The 24,221-nt window shown below is 37.5% G+C and overlaps 1 protein-coding gene across 1 annotated transcript in view; it reads left to right on the plus strand.

The window, feature by feature from the left end:
* Positions 1-24,221, plus strand: part of UBE3A (ubiquitin protein ligase E3A) — a 50,307-nt gene that overhangs the window by 17,664 nt on the left and 8,422 nt on the right. The window contains exons 5-7 of the mRNA XM_009699844.1: positions 10,703-11,013; positions 14,887-16,142; positions 24,051-24,195. Of these exons, the coding sequence (XP_009698146.1) occupies positions 10,703-11,013; positions 14,887-16,142; positions 24,051-24,195 (1,712 nt within the window). The remainder of the gene's footprint in view (positions 1-10,702; positions 11,014-14,886; positions 16,143-24,050; positions 24,196-24,221) is intronic.

The raw sequence follows: 24,221 nt of genomic DNA on the forward strand, positions 1-24,221 counted from the left end.
GAAGGGGGGGGGGGGAAGTCTGACTTAATTTGGCAAATTTGTATACTAGTTACTTCTAGAAACAGAAAACTAGCTTTCTTTCAGTAAGCAGTATTCATGTAGCATCTCACAGTTCTGAACTTTGCTTTAATCTGTCTTCATTAGCCTAGAAGCTAAGATTAACTAGAAGCAAGATTGCAATAAGCTGAAATGTTCATTTCAATTTCAAATTTAAAAGAATTGCAGGAATAAGAGGACCATTTAAAAAAAAGGAAAAAATTATTTGAGACTTCATTCTTCTGTGAGTTAGGAAACAAAGATTCTTTCCTAGCTATTCAAACTGTCCTGTCATAGAACTCAAACAGGGAAACCACAAACTCTGCTTTTCTGGCTTACAGCACAAGTTCCAAAATAATAGAGGGAGCGTAGCCTGTTGGTTAGGGTACTGTCTGACGCTTAAAAAGATCTGGGTTCGTTTCTTTTCTGCCACAAGCTTCTCTGACCTTAAACTGTGTCCTCCACACCCTCCCTGCATGTGGTATAGCATTTTACGCACCGTGGGCTGAATGCCAGTTTCAGGATGTTTGGCACGCTAGGGACATAGTGTGATTTGCTCAAGGACTGCTGTGCTGTAGCTGCCCAACTTGGGGAGGAACAAAGCTGAGGTGAGCCCCTCCACATTGCACTGCATACCTAACCTGAAAAGTGATGAGAAGGAATCGAGGAATATTTTTCCTCTGTTTTTTTAGCAGTTCACTGCAGTGAAGTCTGTTCTTGCACTAGGAGGAGCATTTCTCCTGGGATGATGAATTTGCTTTTACCTCTCATGCCATCTATTAAAGAAGTGCTGTCTGGCTACTTTCTTAGGAGTATGGGTTGCAAGGATCCAGACCTGAGAGGTGACTGGCTCTCGCTACATGGACATGTGTTAGAGACAGGGTGTAGGGCAAAACGCCTGCCGTAGTCTCGTCTCTTCTGCTCCAGTAGCAGCCTGTCCTGCATTGTGTTTTTTTGTTCCTGTAGCAAGTTGAGTTGTGTTGTTTCCCTGGCCTTGCCAAATAGGAGAAATCAGGCTGTAGACTGGCTGTAGTTCACTCTGGATATTGTCGGTTGCACTACTGCTTTTTACACATTGTAAGGAAAGACGTGCTAGAAACAAGTGTCTTGACTGGTGTGAAAGAAAGATTCTATAAGGATCTATGATAAATCAGAAGGAAAAGGTGGCACAACTCTCTTTTCCTTTTAGCAGTTCGACAATTCTTTTTTTGTGTGTGTTTTATCCTCCTTAAAACTGAACCTGAAAAAATAATCTACAGTAGCAAGCTTTTCTGTGTGAAAGCTCAATTATTTTTTTTTTGGTGCAGAATGATAAGCAGAGTTGCCCTGACTATGTAGATTTTGAGTATCTGTCTAAAATAGATGTAAGCCAGTCAAGCTGTAGAGATTCACATATTTGAGTAGTAGCTATACAGTATTAATGCATGGTATACCTGCAAAACTAATTTTTTTAAAACTGTATTGCAATGTGATGTGAACATCACCTATTACAGAGAATTCCTGCAATCCTGCTGTATTGTTGCTCTTTGTTCCATAAGGTGGAATGGCAGGCTGAGTAATACAATGTGGCCTGCAAGCCTACTGTGTAGCTAAAATAGTTACTATATTATTTACGTGCTTATAATTCATTAGTAAATGCAGGGACTTAGAAGTGTTTTGTTACTTGCACAATGAGTGGTTAAGTTGTTTTGCTCTGGTTGTCTGATATAATTGCTTTATTTGTGCTTTGCATTGCAAAGCTTTATACCAAGACCATAACCACATATGTTTCACATGTGTGAATTAAACCAAAAAAGTCTACTCTTTCAAACTCTTATGCAGCAAATTCTTCAGTGGATAAGTCTTGCTTATCCCAAGCTTTTCAAATTCTGGCTCCATGTATGATAAACATCTTGGTGCTAGCTCAGAGTTAGGAGTCTCTTTTTTTTTCTTTTTTTTTTTTCCTTGGCATTCATTCAAGTCTTTGAATTTTTAAGATCTCCATCTTCTCCTATCTTCTCCTGTCACAGGCATGCTTTGATTGTCAGCTTCAATTAGTATAACTTTCTTAAAACCTCTTTAGCACTAAATTACATAATTTTACATTGTTTAACAATAACTTCACTTCTTATCAGTTTGTGTATTTTCACTCTGTATTGTATGTTGTCACATATCAAGGCAAAGGTTTGGGTATTTTAATATGATAACTTTCTGTGCATTTATCTTCTTTCTGGTTTTGAGGATGGGTTGCTTTGCAGTTTTGAAACTTCCCTCCCTTTAAAGTTGTTGAACACACACCCCTCATTTAAAGTGTTGTTACAGTTGATGTATAGTCATCTCATATTGGAGTAGATTTGGTAGTAGTTTGTTTCCCTTGAAAGAATGGCAAAATAAAAATCTGCAGCAGCCTCAAAATATGCTGGAAAACCAAATTACAACCATTGTAGATATATACAGTAACTGTATATTAGTGTTTCATGATACATATTTTCAGATGCCATCCTAGTGCTTTCTAGACATAGAATGCCTTAGAGTATTTTCCTCATAGCTGAAAACACAGGTGGTCTTGCATAACATTACCATGGGATATGTTGATCATGGCCTCTGTATCAAGGCTTGCCACATACAGGTATTTTTGTGACATTTAATGCCTTTTTTTATTGCTGTTCTTGGAAGGAAAAGATGTAAGGAGTACCTTTATGTATACCTGCAGCCTTGCACTGTGTTAAACTGTGATATATCTAGGATGAATTAAAAAATTTATTCTCAGAGCTTTTTGCAATGCATCATTTATCCCGGCAGTGATTCCCATGAGGAAACTTCATCATTTAATAAGACTGCATTGACTGTACTCAAGAATTACTACTTTCTGAAATTTAGCACTACTTAAGTTACAATTAAGTGTCTGTTTTACCTTTGCTTCCAAGAGCAAAAGTGCAGTAAGATAAGTTGACTGAATTTTATAATGATTTGAAAGAAAAAGAATACCAGATTTTGCACTGGAAAATATAACTGAAGCAAATATATTCTAGACCTTGGTTCCCATGGAGCTTGGAGGATGCTTAAATTTACCAGTTAAAAATAAACAAAAAGAAAGCTTAAAGAGGAGATATTTCTCTCTGGAGCTCTCTAATCCACAAGTGCTGGGCTGTTCTTAAGCTGGAAACTCAGGTGTTTCAGTCTTATGATCCATGTTATTTGCACTTAGTTTCAGTGTGATCGTGGTCATCCTTCTAGGACAGTGTCATGCGGAAGGAAAGCAAAGTGAAACAATGCTACCATGGAAACCTAACTTTAAAAAAGTGTTCTGGAGTTTTTAATAGCTTGAGAACAGAGTTGTGTGACTGTCCCTTTCCTGCGCTTGACCTCTTTTCTTCAGGTTGTACAAGGAGAGTACAAGGTTGATCAGCATGTAGGTCTCTTCCCTGTAGGTTGGTCTTACATGTTGCAGTGGTCAGTCCTCTTCTTATATCAGTATTTTTCTCTGAACTAGTTTCTCTTACATCATGCTTTCTACTGAAACAGTCCAGTGGTCTAGAAGTAGACAGTCAGAATCAGTGTCTCCAAGTTACTGTTTATATCTTTTTATATCCCACTGCAGTGCTAATATTAATCTTCTGTCTTTGGGCTGCAGATCAGAATACAGTGTATGTATTTCATACTTGACAAATTTAAGCTTGTTCAGTAGACTACAACATGAAGTTTAGTTGTGCTTACTTGAGTGTCAGGACTTCTTTAACCAAGGGAAAACAACATGGAAGGCACTAAAGAATGTTTATTTTGTTTAATATTTGATAAAATATTCGTTATTTGTTTTGTCCTGAATATAAAAGACAGACTGAAGGATTCATGCAAGTATGTGAGGCTGTCGTAATTTAATTTCTTTCCAGTAAAGACAAAGTTGGTCTTATTGTGACCTCCCAGCCAGTACAGAGTATTGGAGTTTAGGACTCCTTACTTGATAATGTTAAACAGAATTTGGAGAAGTGTTGAAATGTTTTGTGTGGTTGGACATAATTATTCTTTGGAAGTTTAATAGCTGATAATTGTGCACTTTTTTCCTAGTATTTAAAAGAATAACAAATTTGTTCAAAGAGTAAGATACTGTAAGTTTTTAGTCAGTCCTAAACTTAGTAATAAGTTTATTCCAGCAGTAAAGTTACTTTTTCTTTGTAGTTAAGTGAATTTATGGGCTTTTTTATGAAGGTTATATTTCTCCTTGCCTTTTCAAAAGGCACTGAATCTGGAGACTGAGCCTAGTATTTAAAACACAGTCAAGTATGCCTACAGTCATTAACATTTACCTATGTTGATTGCTTACTATAATTGTCTAATAATTGCTTCTCCAGAATCAGTTATTTAATGGCTTCAGACCTGCAATGTGGTGGGGTTTTTTTGGGTGGGGGGCAGGGAGAGATTGGGGATTTTTCCTGAAATTGCTTGGGTTGAAAAGCCAGGGTATAATTGATGCATTATTCATCTCTCAGTTTTATGGCTAATTGAAAGTTGGAGGGATCACATAGGTGACAGGGCACTGCATCCTTCCTTAAGAAGGGCAGATAGGAACGAGGGTATGAAACTGGTGGAATGACATTATCTCTGTGTAGAGTCCTGGAGCTGATAACCTGAAGAAGAAAGGGCAATAATGAAGGGTGCTTTTTGAACAGGCTGTAGCAAGGTAATTTGTCTGTGAGACAAGATTGAGAGATACATGCTGACCGCGTTCTTGACCCCCTTTCTTTAGCTGTCTTTCTGCATTGCTCCATAAAGCCAGGATAACTCTTCTGTTCTCAGGTTCGCCCTTCCTGAGGAAGTGCCATGCCTGACTTTGTCAGCACATGATGTTCCCGGAGGCACAGTGGGGAGGGAGGTCCCTTGGGTGAAGCCATTGTGGTCCAAGGGGGTTCATGGTCTGCACCCCAGCTATTAGGGCCCACCACAATAGAAAGAATGAGGTTCAGAAAATGCGAGCTCAAGGTGCGTGTGCATTTGCAGACCTATGTTTGCTGGGGTGCCAGTGGCTGAGGTGGGCGAAAGGTGTTAGGGCACTGCTGGAACAGAGGGCTTGGCTCCAGCTTGGGGTGCAGCGTTTGGCAGTTGAGCGTATAGGCTGCTTCGAAAGGGTCTGTGCGGGCAGTGATTTTACTGGAAGCTGGTCTTCTCTAGCACTGCTGTTGTTACTGTGACTCTACAGAAGCAGGAAACCAGCATGCAAGGTTTGAAACTGGAACTCTCAGAAAGCAGTATTTAACTTCACAAAGATGTTCGTCCTTAGCCAACAGTTTTTCGATCTCCTAGTCATCTTATTTCCAAAGTGTAGTTTAATTGTTGCAGGTGTATAAGTCTCTATGCTCCTGTCTGTTAAGGCATTTACTGAAAGTTGTTTTGCCATTAGTACTAAAAAAAAAAAACATGTCCTTGTTTTTTTTCCTATCTGGAAGACAAACATAAAATTTCCTGTAGTTTTCATGTACATTGATATTTTTGTCATTTTTTTTTTTTGGCTTTACAAAAGAAAACAGCTTATGAACATTTTGGCATTTCGGAATTCCGAATAGTTTTCTTAAAACAGGCTGTTGTAAATTTCCACTTACTAAAATTGGCCATCTTGGCACAATGTGAGACTTGTATGTAGAAATAATATAAAAGTTGTGTCTCAAGTAGAAACCATTCAGAAATATGTTGTTTCATATTGATATTTCCAGATAAGTATGAAACCTTCATACATATTTCTAAAATTTAGGTAAACTTAAAAATACCTGCATAAATGCATCATTTTGGCTTTAACTTCAGACAAGTTCTGAAACTTGGGTGAAAATTCTTTGCTTTGTGGGTGAACTTTTAAGAATTATGCTTCAGTTTCTTGTATTTCCTTAAATACTTAACGATTTTTTCTGTCGTAAAAGTTTCCTTTATGTAACATGTCTCTGTATTTAGTTTAAGATACTTGAGAAATGCAAACTAGATACTGTTACATAGGGATGTTTGAACCAGTGCATTCAATCTCTTGTTTTGTATAGGTTTTAGACATTCAAAAATTAATTTACAACCCAAAATGCAGCCCAGTGCACCTTTCCCTGAGTATCTAGAAAGACAGAGGCTCAGTGGTGCATGTTTTTAGTGTTACTTCACAGCTTTTGCAGCATTTAAATTACAAATTCAAAGTACTTATTATCTGGCTTTTTATTAGTTAAAGAATGATTAAAAAGCCTAAAGGCATTCTTTTTTCTTTAAGTACTACAAGAGTAAGTCAGTGAATACTAATTTCTTTTTAAATGGAAAAATGTGCTTGTGGAATTGTTGGGCTTTGGGGAAGGAAGATGATGTCTATTTTAGGTACCTCTTCTCTTCACTGAAGTAGTGCGTCTTGCTTGAGAGGTTATACAAGGCCCATTGTGTGGAAAGTTATCCTTGAGGCATAAAGATATGCCTGTGATATGTTTATTAAATGTTTACAACTGCAACCACACCAGTGCAGTTTCATACTTGGATGTGCAACAAGTGTTAGTCTTTGTAAACATATATGCAAGTCAGTCACTGCAGCCTTAGCTACACTAAAAAGTGTCTGTGTGCTAATGTACAGTAAACTAGTAATTGACTTTATAAGGACCAGTTGCTCTTCACTGGATCCCTGTATAGGAACTTAAAGGGAGCTACGGTCCACTGTATAGCATGAGCTAAGGATAGAAAGGGGTTTTGTGTTACCTTTCTTGATGAACCAGTTTTAATGCCTCAGGCTAAGAACTTAAGTTTTCTGCATACTAAATGAGTAAGGGAATGTAGAAAGAGATCAAGTTTTTGCCTGTGGAGAACATAGAAGGTATGCTACATTTTTGCTGAATAATATAGGAAATGTGGGCTGTTGGCACTGGGCAGTGACAATAATTCCCCAAGTACCCCAGTGGGAAGGTGGTATGGAATATCTTTCTGTTCTGTAAAAATCACACATTTTTACAGAACTCCGTTCTCTGTAAGTGCTTTCATGGGTGGACCTCAGTAAGGATAGCTATTGTGGAATCATAGAATGGTTTGGGTTGGAAGGGACCTTAAAGATCACCTAGTTCCAACCCCCCTGCCATGGGCAGGGACACCTTCCACCAGACCAGGTGGCTCAAAGCCCCATCCAGCCTGGCCTTGAGCACTTCCAGGGATGGGGCATCCACAACCTCGGGGCAACCTGTGCCAGTGCCTCACCACCCTCACAGTGAAGAATTTCTTACTAATACCTAATCTAAATCTTCCCTCTCTCAGTTTAAAGCCATTGCCCCTTGTCCTGTCACTACCCGCCATTGTAAAAAGTCTCTCTCCAGCTCTCTTTAGGACCCTTTTTAAGTACTGGAAGGCTGCTGTAAGGTCTCCCTGGAGCCTTCTCTTCTCCAGGCTAAATAACTCCAACTCTCTCAGCCTTTTTCCATAGGAGAGGTGCTCCTCGGATCATCTTCGTGGCCTCCTCTGGCCTCGCTCCAACAGGTCCATGTCCTTCTTGTGCTGAGGACCCCCGAGCTGAAGGCAGTACTGCAGGGGGGGTCTCACCAGAGCGGAGCAGAGGGGCAGAATCCCCTCCCTCGACCTGCTGGTCACGCTGCTTGGGATGCAGCCCAGGACACGGTTGGCTTTGTGGGCTGTGAGCGCACATTGCCGGGTCATGTTGAGCTTCTCGTCAAGGCTCAGTAAATTCTGTTCTACCTTCTTAGGTCTATATCCTCACTTTAAGTCTCTGCCTTTTTTATTTACTTAAATAATTTATCTGAGACCATGTCGAAAGTCTGTGGAATAGCCGCCGGCTAGAGGTGGGGGGAAATTCTAATATTGTTGTGTTCTAGTACTGTTGCATGTTGTATTGTTTGCTTCATAGTTGATTTTTTAAAAAAAAAAGTAACTTTCAGTCAGACCTTCCGTCTCTAATAGAATGCCACAGAACTTGAGTCAGTGAGTCTGCAACCATGAGTGAAAACGAAAAAGTTTGTACAGACAGTGTTATTGTAGGCATGGCACAGTTTGAGAAGTAATTGGTAGTTAAATATTGGAAGCAAAAAATCTTGAGTGCCTTGGAAGTTAACTGTTAGAACCAAGTCTAAGCTTAGCTTTGTCTCCTGGCATCTCAGATATGACCTGATTAAAGTGGAGTGTTGTTTAATATGATAAAATGTGTTGTTAATATACCAGTGTTTATATATTGAAATAACTTTATTTAAACTAGATGTTATGTAAGCTAGAAAGGTGTGCATGCCTATTTAAGACTGACAATTTCTCCAGTTTGAAAACAAGTTCTATCTTCTTAGGGAATTGGTCAGCTCTTCACAGTGTATTTAATCTGAATAACAACTCCAGCTGTTTTAGGTAAATAAAGAAATGCGCACACACTTCTAATTATATATACACTTAGAACAGCTGTGAGAAATAATTTGTATAACATTTGCAGGTGTATTACGTAGGTCAGAAGATTATGGCAAAAAAAGTGTGATCTACATGTAGACTGCAATGGAGAAATAAGATGGAAGGAAAATGCGATGAGGAAGAGTAAAGTTAAAATGGTAATGTGTATATGAAAACCACCATTTTGTATGCATTATGGAAAACATGGTCAGTGAGAGGGAGGGGGCAGAAAATTAAAGGAACAGTTAGGTTTCCACTTGAGTTGGAAAGAGCTTTCATGAAGGCATGAAGGTAATGCATAGGAGAGACTGCAGGAGGAGTGAATAAGGAGCATCTTGGTGAGACAGGTGGCCATAGCTCAGCTGTAAAAATTCGATATTAGTAAAGAAAGGCTTTCACATGATACATTTAACTGCTTACAAATGACAATATTTCACACTCTAAATGTGAAGGTCTGGAATGATTGAAAGCCAGGAATGATCAATGCATGAAATCTTGGCATTCAGAAATAGATGTCTGTGAAATCATGTACTGGTCTAAGCTGTATTAAAACACTGTTGTTTTTTTAAAGCGTTTATACTAAAAGCTGAAATATGAAAGATGATCAAAAAAACCTTTTTATTTTTTGTACATACATGGAGAGAGGCAGGTTTTCCTAAGTCTGCGTATAAAAATTGGAGAGGCTAGAACTCTTCCCTTGGATCAGAATACAGCTATTCCCTGTTCATACAGTAGTGGTTTTAGTGGTATTGCTCATGCTGCTTTATTCTTTTCTTTATGGTCTTCCACCTCCATCTTGAGATGCTACAGTAACCTTTCTCTTCAGTTTTTTTTTCTCTTGGAACACACTGGGGCATTTGTGGAAGGTCAGGTAGACATTGAGGTAATCGTTTTCTTCTTAAGAAATATTTTCTTCTCTAGGATCATGACATCTTGAAGGTTGAAAAGGAAGGAGCAAAGTTTTTGTTGCTGAATAATATATACCTCAGTAGTTACTTTCAGAACTTGAGGATGTTTTCCCTTCTGAAGCAGCTGCATTGAAACTTGGATACTTAACCAGCCACTATTAACAGCTAGGTGCAGCAAGTGCTGAGTAGTACCAGTGGGTGTAGCACTTCAGTTCTCAAGTACTTCTCTGCAGAATCTCTGTGTGTATCAACATTGGAAAAGGCAACTTTAATATCACAATTTCTGATGAAAATTCTGCTTCCCATGTTCTGATCTTTATAGTACTATATCACTGAAGTTAGGTAAAAAACCTGCATGTTACACCTGATCAAAATATTTGAAATGTTTCATAGTTGGTATTTTTCATTAATAACTCATTTTCCTAAATGAAGTGAAGGTTTAGGGGTTTTTTTCCAAAATGTGGTCAAATACGGTGCTCTTGGTGCTGCATGCAGCTGCTTCTATCCCAATTACCTGCAGCTTTCCAGTGATTTCTTTACCATTTGCATGTTTCTGTAAAAGTCTGACCTTGTTAATTGGCCAGTTAAATTTTATTGTGTGTGTATATAGTACTGAGAAAGTTGACTTGTATAGTGATACAGTTGTAATTCTTCAAAATACATACTTGCCATGTATAATTGCAGGACAAAGGGGAGGATTTGGCAAATAGCTTTTTTGGAGAAACATACACCTTATTAGGCTGAGGAGAGATATATTCAGCCTTAAGTTCATCTGTAATCGTGGTTTTATCATCAGTTTAATTAATCAAGGAATATTTTTCCTACGGATTTGAATAGACTAAATATCTGATAACTTAGTCATCTGGAATATTGTTTAAAAAAGTTGTTTAGATTTTTAAAGGATTTATGTCCTATGTAGTACTGATAGTATTGCTAACCAAATACCTGGATCATTTGTATTTCATGCCTCTTCCTTCTGTCAGTGGCCACCATACCTCAGTACTATACATCAGACTTGATCACCTGTATGAGATCCAGTTCTGTTTCACTTGCAGCCTTGCTTTGCATCTAAATTGCTCTCTTTTTCAGTGACAACTGAGATTGTTCAGAACTGAACAAGATTATGTCCACTGTAACACTAGAATATAAAGCTGAAAACTTGCATAAACAGGATTTACCTTTCACTTACGTAGGACCCACAAATTAAATTGTGTGTTAAATATATTTGCATTTGTTGAGATGAGAATCCTGCATTTAAAAAAATCTCCTGATGTGTCCTCTCTGACACAGAAATCTTGTGTTTCAGTGCCTGACTAATCTCTGCCTTGCTGATGCTTTTGAATGAGCTTTTTATGTGAAAGCTCTACTAATCCTTGTACTTACTGTTTGAATGTTTGCTACAGGAAGCGAGCAGCTGCAAAGCATCTAATAGAGCGCTACTACCACCAGTTAACTGAGGGCTGTGGAAATGAAGCCTGCACGAATGAATTTTGTGCTTCCTGTCCAACTTTTCTCCGTATGGATAACAATGCAGCAGCCATTAAGGCCCTCGAGCTTTATAAGATTAATGCAAAACTCTGTGATCCTCATCCCTCCAAGAAAGGAACGAGCTCAGCTTACCTAGAAAACAATTCCAAAGGTGCCCATAACAATTCCTGCACTGACAGAAAAATGAACAAGAAGGAAATGCAAGGCCCAAGAGATGATTTTAAAGGTAAGATGTTATTTTAGAATTTTCCTAAAATAAAACACATTAATATGCATGAGTATAAGCCTATAGAATTCACTGTGGTGGTGTTCTACTGACTACTTAAGTAAAATACAATATTGGGCAGTCAAATATTTTACTATGGATTCTGAAAAATGACTAGATTAATGCTGAACACTGATTCCAAATCTGGATCTTTACCACATCTCTATTAAAATCCATGTACATTTGTTGCTTTCTAAGATTACTGATTTTGCAATTATTGAGAGGTTTTTTTAAGTGGTGTTGTATGACTGATTTAGTTTCGCAACTCTTCTGTAGTTAATGAGTTATAAGTTATACTTTAACTAATTTCAGATTCTATGTTAAGAAACTTAACAAATGAACAAAAAATGATACAATGAATGATAGGCAGTACATCTACCAATCTAAAAAAAGCTTAAGCAAAGTGATTTCTAAGCAGTGTACAAAAATGAAATACCATTCTGTATGTCTTTTCTAACTTCTATTTAGCTTTTCAGACTCTCTAGAATAGTGAATGCATACTACAGGGATAATTTTAGTTGTCACCAAAACCTGTTGTGCAAAGAGAAACACAAGCTAAATGAAATTAAAGCCATTAACCTTTGAACAGACCTTTTTTAAGTATCGTTGTAATAAGTGACATAAACACAAGTTCAGATTCATTCATTTTAGCTGAAGAAGGTGAAACAGTTTACAGCAAAGAATTAAAAAGCCTTACAGAATCAGCAGTAAAACATAGTACTATGTTTATAAGAAGCTCCCGTCAATACCTGCATGAGTCTGTTCTTTATCTGCTGCAAGGATAAATTTGTCCCCGAATTATTTTTGATCTGAGTAAGCAAAGAGGCAAACAGTAGGGAAGGGAAAGGGGAGCCAGTGTAGTGTTAGACGGGCAAGAGGCACATTAGATCTGTTTTGTGATTTGTCTCTTGGTTTTATGTATTTTTAATGAAGGTGTGCACGTACAGAATTTTCATCCTCTCTGACCCTGCCGTCCTCTCTCCCCAAGGCAGATATCCAAGAGTCTTCTCAACTTATCTCCAGAGACAGTCTGTTGTCTAAAGCAATGACTCAGACTTCATCTGTTGCAGCATCACAAGTATTGAGCTGTCTTTGTAGCTGTATAGACCGGGAGCATTAATGTGTTCTTAAAGCCCATCTGAGACTCGTAGTTACCTTTGGAATTGGATGATGTCTAAGGAATCTAGCACTCTGAAATTTTTTTTTTAAGGTCCATCTGCAGCCACAGTTACTGTGAAGACTTCTGTTAAGTTTAAGAAAGCCAAGGAAAAGGACGTGCAGCTTGCTTTTGTGCTTGACATAGTGTTGAAAGTTCTAAGTAAATGTAAAGAAATGCCCTTCAGAAAGAATTATTTAAATTACTTTGCTGTAGTGCTAAGCCCTAAGACTATTACTGTTGGGGAAAAACTTATCTGGAGGCCATTGTCAACATCTCAGTAATATCTTAGATGGCAATCCAAAAGGAGGAAGGAAATAGAGAAATTGCAAATATATAAAAAGCATGGGTTACAAATGTAGTCAGAGAGAGAGAGCAGTGTCAGAATCAGTCTTGTAATTACCTGGGAAGCTATTTTCAACTTTGGTCACCAGAACATTAAATTGGAAACAGAGATGGTCAATGAACAGGTAGTGGAGCACACAATCATAACAAAGCTTCTGTAAGAGATAATGAAAAGGTAATTAATAAATTTACTAATTTTGGAGTGCAGTGTTGGCAATATATAGATCATGTGCACTCTTTTTCACGGTCAAGGATCACTGCTTGACTTCATGTGCAGATTTGTAATGGAGTATTACGGAGAACAAGATTTACTTTGCTGGATCACTTAGTTGCAACAGAAAGAGTGAGAGGAGAAAGCACATAAAAGCTTACATATTCAGACACAAGTTGCTAAAATTGACTTGAGTTGGAAGAAAGCTTCACTTATGTTTGTTTTTCTGCAGCTGTTCTCAGTGCTATAAAGTGAAAATGGGGCAGACCCTTATGGCAGCTCAGTTAGAGCATGGTCACAGGATATGACTTAAAGCTGTTGCGAAGCTGCTGGTGGTAATACTAAATATTTTAACTGGAAATAGCACATGGTTAGTTCCTTAAAGACTAAAACTTTTAAAAGAATGACTGGGGAATTCCTGTTGTAAGTATGGAAATCTGAAATGTGTTATATTGTTAAATTGTCGGCTTTTGCTGATAATTTTTATGCTATGAATAACCTCTGCAATCTGGAGTCAGTGAACTTGAGGCTATGGTCCTCATTTTGAGGAGCTGTGGCATGGAACAGCGTCTGTATCGCCAGTTAAATTTCTTTGAGGCAAGTTTGCTTCTTGAGCATGGGCTGTAGCAGATAAAAATAGGAGATGTTGCACTAACCTTGAATCCTTTCATAATATTTTCAATGCTGTTGTTTTTTTAACAGGACGGATTTTAGTTTTGAAGCTTTTTCACTGTCTTCAGATTGGTTGGAAGTCAATCTCAGTAGCATGACATAAGCTTAATCTTTCCTGTGTTATATGTGCTCTAAGAATGGCTTGGGACTCTGAAAATCAATAGGTTGTCTGTCTTCACATCGTTTAGTTTGTATTTTTCATTTAGCGACTGCTCAGAATAAATGTTAGTGTAGGCAATCACATTTCAAAATACTTTTACATATAACTGTCTGTTAAAATGATACGCTTCCTTCTTTCGAGGTAGTTGTGCTAGAATGGTTGGTGAATACAGGGCTATGATGTATGTGTTTTTAGACCTCTAGAGATGCTATTAAACAGATTCAGTTTAGTTCTAAATTATGTGTCAGTTCAGAAGAATCTGCTTAAACTAGAACATCTTTTCAGGGTATGATCATGTGGTAATCCTACTCTAAATCATCACCTGATGTGAAAGCATTTGTGGGTTCTGTTTGAGAAGTAGCATAGAAAGCTACAAATAATGTTTTCTCCTTTTCTAAAGAGAAGGGAAGATCTCAAATAACAAATGGACCACCAAATGACTTATTTCATATCAGGGATTTGGGGAGGAGGGGAAATGGACTGGGATTTGGAGCCCAGGCAGATGATGTGTGTAAACCAGCTTGTTCATCTGAATAGCATGTTGATGAGTATACTCAAGTTGTTTATCTCAGTGAGGCCTAATGTAGAAAGAAATAACCCACATGCCCAACTGTGTGTGTAATTTAGAAGGCAGCATAACTTTCTAAGCATGTATTGTGTTTTTTGAGGAGGATTTTCAGGCATCTCTTTAGTATAAAAAGATTTGCGGAAAGCATTGAAAATAGAAATAAGAAATCTTATATTCCTGTTAGTATACACAAAACAAATTACTGAATCTTTTCTTCAAGATCTGTTTTTAAGAGAAAAAGTGTGTGAAGTCCCTGCACATGTGCTGTGTTTGAAAAAGAGGTTGATACAGTTTACTTTGTGTATAGTTTAATGACTTCTGCATTAACTGTGCAGATTTACCAAAAGACTGTATTGTCAGTCTTATTCTTTGTCTTTTAAAGTTTAAACATCTTACTGATTGATTTAGTTGCCCTTATTTAGACAATACAATACTGTTAACTACCAAAGGTAGTTAGTTATCTGCATAACAGTTTTGCCATGGAGCATGTTCTCTGATCGACATCCATGAATAAAGTATTTTACAAAATTGTAGTGAATGAAATCATGATTCTTCATGCTAATGAAATTTTAAAGTATCTGTCTTGAATTTATCCAGCACTGACACTGTTTTTTCCAGTGTTAATGATGATAGGAGGATACACAGATTTCTTGTAGAGCAAATTAGAAGTATCTTATCTTTTTAATTTTTATCTTAAAATTAATACTTTTATCTTTTTATAGATGTGACTTTTCTAACAGAAGACAAGATATATGAAATTCTTGAACTATGTCGAGAGAAAGAGGATTATTCCCCTTTAATCCGGGTGATTGGGAGAGTATTTTCTAGTGCTGAAGCATTGGTACAGAGTTTCCGAAAAGCTAAGCAGCACACCAAGGAGGAGCTCAAGTCTCTTCAAGGAAAGGATGAAGACAAAGATGAAGATGAAAAGGAAAAAGCTGCCTGTTCGGCTGCTGCTATGGAAGAAGATTCAGGCGCATCATCATCTTCATCATCAAGAATAGGTGATAACACACAGGGAGATAATAACCTCCAAAAACTAGGCCCAGATGAAGTGTCTGTAGATATTGAAGCAGTCAGACGGGTCTATGATAGATTACTTTCTAATGAAAAAATAGAAACTGCCTTTTTAAATGCACTTGTGTACTTGTCACCTAATGTGGAATGTGACTTGACTTACCATAATGTGTACTCTCGGGATCCTAACTATCTGAATTTGTTTATTATCGTTATGGAGAATGGCAATCTTCATAGCCCAGAGTATCTGGAAATGGCTCTACCATTGTTTTGCAAAGCAATGAGCAAACTACCCCTTGCAGCTCAAGCAAAACTGGTCAGATTGTGGTCTAAGTACAGAGCAGACCAAATTCGGAGAATGATGGAAACATTTCAGCAGCTTATTACTTACAAAGTCATAAGCAATGAGTTCAATAGTCGTAACCTAGTGAATGATGATGATGCGGTTGTTGCCGCTTCAAAATGCTTGAAAATGGTTTACTATGCAAATGTAGTAGGAGGGGATGTGGATACAGATCATAACGAAGAGGAAGATGAAGAACCCATCCCAGAATCAAGTGAACTAACTCTTCAAGAGCTGTTGGGTGAGGAAAGAAGAAATAAAAAAGGTCCTCGAGTGGACCCACTGGAAACTGAACTTGGTGTTAAAACTATAGATTGCCGAAAACCACTTATCCCTTTTGAAGAATTTATTAATGAACCACTGAATGATGTTCTAGAAATGGACAAAGACTACACTTTCTTCAAAGTAGAAACAGAAAATAAATTCTCTTTTATGACCTGTCCCTTCATATTGAATGCTGTTACCAAGAACCTGGGATTGTATTATGACAATAGAATCCGGATGTACAGTGAAAGACGCATAACTGTGCTCTACAGCTTAGTTCAAGGACAGCAACTCAACCCATATTTGCGACTTAAAGTGAGACGTGATCACATCATAGATGATGCACTCGTCCGGGTAAGTCATGCAGCAACACGGAACTTAGGTTTGTTGGTTGTGATTAGTGTGAACTACGTGGGCTTTAACTAACTGAAAAGAACTGCGTGTGAGCGCAGTGTTTTACGTATTAGATTTCCTCTAGAAGAAACTCAAATAGCTTTACCATATTAAGTTTGAATTCTGAGTGTGCTGCTGAAGATTCGTATATTCAGCAGAACCACTTCTACTCAGAGTGGTTGCAGACTTAGATGTTTTATTTTAAAGTGTCAAATAGTTCTTATTCCCTATTAGCGGATTCTGTGCTGTTACAGCTCTTAATGGTGACAGTGACCGACTTCTGTTTCAGTACTTTTTCTTTGTCCTCTGGACTGTCTTGGATCATCTTCTGATAGTAGAGTTTTTCAGATGGAAGTTGGAATTAAAACCTTTCAGTTGTGTGCACTTGTGGACTTCTGAACTTCTAGGTACAAAGTGTGTGGAGTGCCTGCACGATAATTAGAACTTCTCTAAGTGTTGTTGCAATTTGGTGCAAATACCAATATGACTGAGAAAGGAGAAGACAGACATGTTAGTACCTGAGAACTGTGAAAGCAGCTTGTTTCTGAATATGCTGGCTTCTTAAAGTAAAGCTTAAAGCCATTTGTACACACGTTTTTAGAAGATGGGAATTATACAGGATACAAACTATAAAGAATATGTCACAGTAAACTTTTTTCCATAAATACATCCTTTAATTTTAGGACTCTTCCTCCCTTTCTTTTTGCTTAAACCTGTTATTTTTCAGAAGATCATTTTTCTGTCTTCTGTTATTAAACCACAACAATGTTTGCAAAATTTTAAATTTAACCATGGCTTTAAAGCTTGTTGCTGAAGAGCTAGACAGGTATTTGGAGAGATTCTGGGGAAGATACCTGTTTTTGCCTTTCAACCCAGCTGTTACTTCTAGTTAAATTTGACGACTTTAACTGCTACTGAAGGTCAATTGAGAGCCCTAAGTGAGCCCCACCTTGATTTTTCTGTGTACCTATGAACTTCCAGATGGGTTAGCTGTTTTATGGAAATCGCTGATGATATGACTTATCAGGGAAAACCTTTGTCTCCAGTACCAACAGGAAAAATGAAATTGCAGTGCAAAAATAGCTTTTCTCTGTAAACCCAGTTTTATATTAGGCAAACGAGAAATACACTGTTTTTAAGACTAAAGCATACTGTGTACCAGTTTTCTAATTAAGAATACTATTTGTAACTTTCCTACCTGTCAGACTTATGGTTGTATCCAGTTATGTTTTGTCACATTAATGTAATGGAGTTTATTTCCTTGACTGTTCAGCTTTGGCATACATAAATACTGGGGAAAAGGGAGGGACAGTACGATCTCTTTAGGAGAGGATGGGCTAAAAGAAGAGAAGAGCTAGTTTTAGGGAGATGTTCATTTTAATGTCAGTTCCAGCAGAGGGGAAGCAGACCTTCCTCTTCATGCTGATGATGAGAAGGAAAATCTGTAAATATGAGAAAAGGCATTCTTGCACATATTGCTTGTTGTGGAAGGAAGTTGAAATCTTTGAGGACAAAAAAATACGTTTAGTGTTGCTTAGCTCATGGGCAACATCAAGTTCATGCAGCTGCTGTATGACAACGGGACCACAGCAGTCACTGCTATGCACGCTCTTGGTGTGTTGGAAATTTAAGTAATTCAGATTAAGCTCAAACATACTGATTTAAACTGTGATGCACTTGCAGCAGCCCTTGCACAACCTATCAGTCTATGAGTACACGCTTGGGCAGTTGCCATGGATCCTTTTATGACTGTTGATTTAAGCTGTCAGGACATGCTAAATTACAGTGATCTGACTCTCAAAGTCTTAAGGAGAGTAAGAATTTTAAATTGTTTATTCTGAGACAGAAGACAAGGGAAAAAGAAAAAATTGTTCTGAATTCAGGCAGCCTGAGCTGTTAGTCAATGAGACCAAGTGCAGCTCAGGCATTTCTCGAAAGTGGAAGATAGATTATATTCAGTAAAATGGAGATGAATGAAGACTCGCCATCCTAGCTGGAGGAATGGAGTATGTGCCATTTCAAACAGATGCAGCAAGGTAGCTGTTGTGAGGCCATGTGGACTTAGAGAAAATTGTGTTGGTAAGTCTATGTAGTGGGTACTTTTGACTATTGATGTGTGTTAACTGATGATATGAAGTATCAGTGGTCAACGAAGAGATTTTTAAATGTTCCTGAGGAAGTGTTAGGAGTTAAGAAAGGAGGAAATGGAACAATACAGTGTCTCTATTTACTATAGTGTGCCTATGGTTTTTTTTAATTTGCTTTTTTCTCATTTTAATATCAAAAAGGATGCAATAGAAGTACATTTGGAGAGTTCAGAGTCTCTTCAGAGAGATTGTGAAGTCCTCTTAATGGTAAAAAAGGTAACTGAGAGGACATAAAAGATGGCATGGAGAAGTTGAATGGGAAATACTGGTTTTCTCAACTGGTAGCACCCAGTCATACTATCAGGAATCGGGCTTAACATAAGCAGAAGGATATATTTTTTTCCACACTGTGTATCTTAAAATTATGGATGTCTTTGCCCAGAACTTGTAACTCTTCATGAAAGAAAGATCCATCAAAGGTAATGGGCATTAAAGGCATTTTGTTATGACCTACACAGAAACCTCAGAAGTTTCTAAGCTGCAAGTCTGCTGGTAGCTGTGAAAGTACTGTAACTGTTTCACACTTGTTGCAGTTTCTTCAGCGAGTGCCTGATCTGTTTAAGATTTGCGTGTTGTTGTTACAGGTACTTCCTGTAACAGATTGAGAAGTGACTTCAGTAGTTTTCACAACTTGTTTCCACTTCCTAGTTGGTGAGAGATAGGTCTGGAGGAAGATCTTCAGTCTTAGGTCCTAATCCATGATTGTCAAAGATGGGTACCATCTGCTTCTGTAGCAGCAGTGACAGCATCAAACCTAAGTGAAAGCTATGTTGTATGAGTTTGCATGAGTGATGGTTGCAGTTTTGGGTGCAGTATTGAGCTTTGGAAGGGTCTCACTGAAAACTATAGGAAAGATCTTGCCAAGAGAATAGTCATCAGTAGTAAAAGCGTATTCTTAGATTTGTTCAGTGGCAAAATGTTTCCAAACATGCTTAAATTACAGGTAAGTGATGATGATTACCAATATTTTTAGCCTTGAATTGCATTTTTTACTTCTGGGTTTTGAATACTTACAGACTTGTTTGAATTGTAAGTGTAGTTACATACTCATGTCACTAGACCTGTGTCTTTACAGAACAACCAGTGCAGACTTTTTTGACTATATATGGAATAACTCTGATAACTTCCTGACAAAAGCATTTTCAGAAATATTGATTAAAATGAGGTTGAGATGATCTTATTCACATTTTCCTTGCTGGTGTTGGGTATTTTTCAAGCAAATATATCAATCAGCCTTCATAATTTCTGCTTCCAAATGGACTAAGTACTGGTCTTTCTCGGCTAGTTAGTTGAGCTAATTAAGTTATCACCAAGCTGTTTTTCTCTTATCAATACTTAATATTTAAACTTTTAGAATTCAGTATGTACATCTTCTCACTTTTTTGGACTTCATTAAAACAGATATGAGCACTGGTAAGTGATATTTTTTTTATTACTATTATTGTTACTGTAGGATTTTTTTTCTTGAGAATTTGAAGCAATTCCTTTTAAATACATTTGAAGCAATAACTTGTTTAAAGTTGCTTAAGAGAATCATAGTTGACCCTGGAACGTACATCTAAGCAGATTCATTGTTCAGTTTCTTTGTGTGTGTGAAACTTGCATCAGAAACTTTTTTTATTGAAATGGACTTAATGAAACATACTTTATTTGTATTACATACTTATTGTATACTTATCTGTATGTTTGTTAGTCTGAAAAGTCAGAATGTTGGAATTGGTAACGTGCTAGTCCCCACTTTTATTAAGGAACCATTACATTTGGGAGCTGGTAGCTCAGTTTGCAGTTCTTGAAAGTGGTTAACGTGATTTTTTTGCATCTAACAGGTTTAAGAGGTTAGCCATACTCCTGCTGAGTCATGTTATGTGGATGTGGTACTAATGAAAGGACATTTATCCTTATATCCCCTCTTCTGCCTTTCCATCCTCCAACAGCCATTTCTTTTGTCCCCTTTCTCTGAGTTTACTTTTGCCCCCCACCCCCATGCCTCAGATTGTATGTGGATTTACCCATACAATTAACCCACAGCAATTTAAAGGGTGTGACTTAAGACACGCAAGTTCTGCAAGTGAAAATGTGGTGGATTCCTTCAGCAGAGCCTGGTTGGTACTTGCTCGCAAATTAGAAACTCACTTTGATAAATTTTGTGTTGAATGTAGATGGCTGGCAGGCAGCAAAGCCTCTCTTGTTTTTAAATGACTCTACTGAATATATTGATGAGCAAAAACTCTAATGGGACAACTAAAGCCAGTAGGCAGATTCTCTGATCATCTATCAGCAACAAAGTACTTCAGAAGTTTTGAGGTTCTTTTAGACTAAATTGATGTTTATGTGTGTACAGTTGAAAATCTTGGCATTAGTATGCCTTGGTTGCATACAGAATATATGTGACTATGGTAATACATGCAAGCTCTGCTGGCAAGCGTATGCATGAGCTGTAAAGTACAGCTTGAGAGGATGCTTCTTATTCACTTTAAGTATTACTTCACATGCTGTTTTGCAGAAAAATGTAGTGACCAACTTAGGTCATGATGTGTCATTGGTACTTCCAAACTTGAATTAGTTGTGTTCATGTCTTTTCACCTTCTGGTGTGGAAAGTATTCCTGCCACTGCTTTAAAGAGAACTTTTTAATGTTACATTGCTAGAACTTGAGGCGGTTTTTGATAATTTTTAACTGACTAGAGATTAGTTCAGTTACCGTCAATTTAAAGAACATAGCCAAACTCTGGTGTTACATTAACCTTTTAAATGTTGTCGTATTTCTGTCATCCAGTGGAAGATTCCTGTCTTTCAGGAAAGCACGATGTTCTGTAAGCAAAGTAAATCATACAATCTTTTATGCTGTGGCACAATATCATGTTTCAGCCAACAAAATACAGATATTCTTTATAACATCACATCTTAGTTCTCAGCTTTTGAATTCACAGATACTCAGTCTTTGCTGCTGCTGCTTCAGACATGCTACACACATGCTTTTTGGGAAGTCCGTGGAAAATGTAATGGTGACTTCATCTGCTTGGCTAGTCAAACCATCATGACAGAAAACATACTAGCTTCTAAAACTTTGGGAATTCACACACTCAGATTGGGTTTATCCAGCAGTACCTGTGTTGACATGACTGAGGCAGCTCTAATTATTTTTAAGAAAGCAAACAACCTTAAACTGAAGTTTATACTTCCTTGCTATAGAAACACTGCTGCAGTTCTGCTAAAATTCAGTCTCTCTACTGTCGTGACTAATGCTATGTTTTCTTGTGAAGCATCAGTGTTGAGACACAGATGTTCAAAGGAGCAGCTAAACCCAGCTGAGCAGCTTAGCAACATTGTCCTGGTTATAGAATCTACTTCAAGGAACATTAGACTTTGACTCAAAATACTGGCTTTTTGGTAATCCTTTATCTGACTCCCTCACAGACATCCAGCACACCATTCCAATCTGCCCAGCTGGCGTTACTCAACTAAGAGTGTTTCCTTCCCCTTTTTTTAATACTGTTTTTCTTTTACATCACTTGTTGCAGTATAGGTCTCAGCCAAAAAATCATTTTGAAATAATTTGATTGCTTTCTATGTATAAATATGACCGCTCTCCATAATATAAGTGTATTTCTATGACACAGGAGAGCCTTTACACTATGACAAAGGGTTGCTGTCCCAAAAGAAAGCAAGTATTGCCTTTGCATTTCTCAGAACTCATCAAAATCCATAAAACTTGCAAAATAGTAAATTGCTAGTAGTAAATACTGCAAAGCCAGCAAAGTCATGACTGGTAAGAAAAAGCCAAAGCATTATTAGTGCCAGTTGTAAGTGGAAGGGATTCAAATAGGAGAACTCCTGTCAGTCCAGCTTGAATGTATAACCTGTACTTACAGTCTTAAAATAAATGCTACTTCTCTCTTTTTAAAAAGTCTCAGTTGTATTTGGAACATGGCTTAGGCTCCATTGTCCTCCTATTCATGAACAAAACTTTTTTACACATCTGTGAGATGCATAATTTTAAGATTTACATGAAAGGCAAGATCAAAACTACGCTGTTATGGAAAGCATGTGATGAGAATACCAATGGGGGGGAACTGCAGCATGTTTTTGATAAAATTTAGTGAATTTTGAAGAATAAATGTTATTTACTCTCCTTAGGGGCAAAAATAGTTCATTGCAAATTATATACAATAGAATACCAAATGCTTTGGGTAGTACATAACTAAGTTTCCCAGGCAATCATAATTTAGTATATATCCCAATCAGCTGATCTGACTTGTTCTCACTATTGGGGTCTTCATGGCTTGCCTCCATTTTTTTTAACTGAGCTTTATACACAGTGGAGTTATGCTCGCTCTCTTTCTGATGCTAGTTTTCAGTACCAGTTAGTGCAACTCTTTCTTCACATGCTGTTTTTGCATGAGGAGCTTCAAAGTCTTCAGACCCGTTATGTCACCCACCTTAGCTCTGTCACCCATCTACCTTGCTGTGCTGCTTGAAACAGGGCTGGCTGACTTGTTAGTTACCAGGAGAAAATGCATTTTACTGGTGGTGTCATTTTAGGAGTTGATGGTGTCATTATTGGTGCCTTCAGCCTCTCTGTTCTGTTCCCTTTTTCCTTTACGCTTCTGTAGTAAAATTCTGGGACGTAAAGGATGTGTTGGCATGTGTGTGTGGATAAGGTAGGGTAGTGAAATAAAAAGAAATGGTTCGGCATGTTAAGGACACCTGCTGGTAAGTACGGTTTGTGCTAGCCTGGATTAGAGGGAAATCTCACCAGTAGCATGTCTTGGTTGAGGAATGCACAGGTCCATCTGTCCCTTACTTTACTGCTATTAAATTTTCTTTGCCACATGAGTGTGTTTAATGTAATCATGCTGCACAGGTTTAAGCAATATGTTTATGCTTTTAAGGAGCATATTTCTTATCAGCTATAAAATATTCTTGCATAACTTTTTGTTTACTGAAAGGATACATTTTTGTTGGAAGAAAGTGAAAGACCTATAATGGCCTTTATATAGACAGGAAACCCTTTCCTGTGAAACATCATGACTTCTATTTGACCTTGACTGAATTTTCACTTTCATGGAAGCCATGTAGTAGATCTGTTTAAAGGCACTGAAGAAATAAGAGCAAGAGATTTCTGAGACTTCTTCATTAAGTTCAAGAGGAAAGGGGATCGATTTGACTTATAATATTAATGTCTTTTTATTTCTGGGGTTTTTTTTCCCCAGCTCTTTGTTTGTGAGATGCAACTACTAGTCAAAGGCTTATCTTCTGTCTTCCACTGTAAATTATCACATGAAGGTTCTGTGTAATCCCTTCACAAAACCATTTGTTGTCAAACATGTAGATCAGATTGCAGTCTCTTTTCATTGTCAGATGAATTTCATTATTCCAGTAACACATCTTGTTTTCATATTGTTTTCTGTGAATTTTGTGTAACACAATGCTAACTTACTTAAAATAACTGCTTAAAAGAATACAAATGGAGAAGGCTAACAGACTTAATTGGCTAACAGCTCAGATCTGTGGTAAGTTTCTTGCTGCGTTAATCACCAAATTCTAATATGTGCTTAGAGTGATTTAGCATTACTATTGGTTTCTGATATTTTACTGTTTTGATTTATACTTGCTTTCTTCTTAGGTTTGGAGGGTAGTCTTGATTTCATTATCTGATACTCAATTGCCTCTTCTAGTAAACAGATTTACTAATGAAATACTTCTGTCTGTTCACTCAATAGCTAGAGATGATTGCCATGGAAAATCCTGCAGACTTGAAGAAGCAATTGTATGTTGAATTTGAAGGAGAGCAAGGGGTAGATGAAGGAGGTGTTTCCAAAGAATTTTTTCAACTAGTTGTGGAAGAAATCTTCAATCCAGATATTGGTATGTGTTCTAATAATTTACTAATT

This window comes from Cariama cristata, unplaced genomic scaffold, assembly GCF_000690535.1.
Source record: "Cariama cristata isolate BGI_N322 unplaced genomic scaffold, ASM69053v1 scaffold1025, whole genome shotgun sequence".
NCBI lineage: Eukaryota > Metazoa > Chordata > Aves > Cariamiformes > Cariamidae > Cariama > Cariama cristata.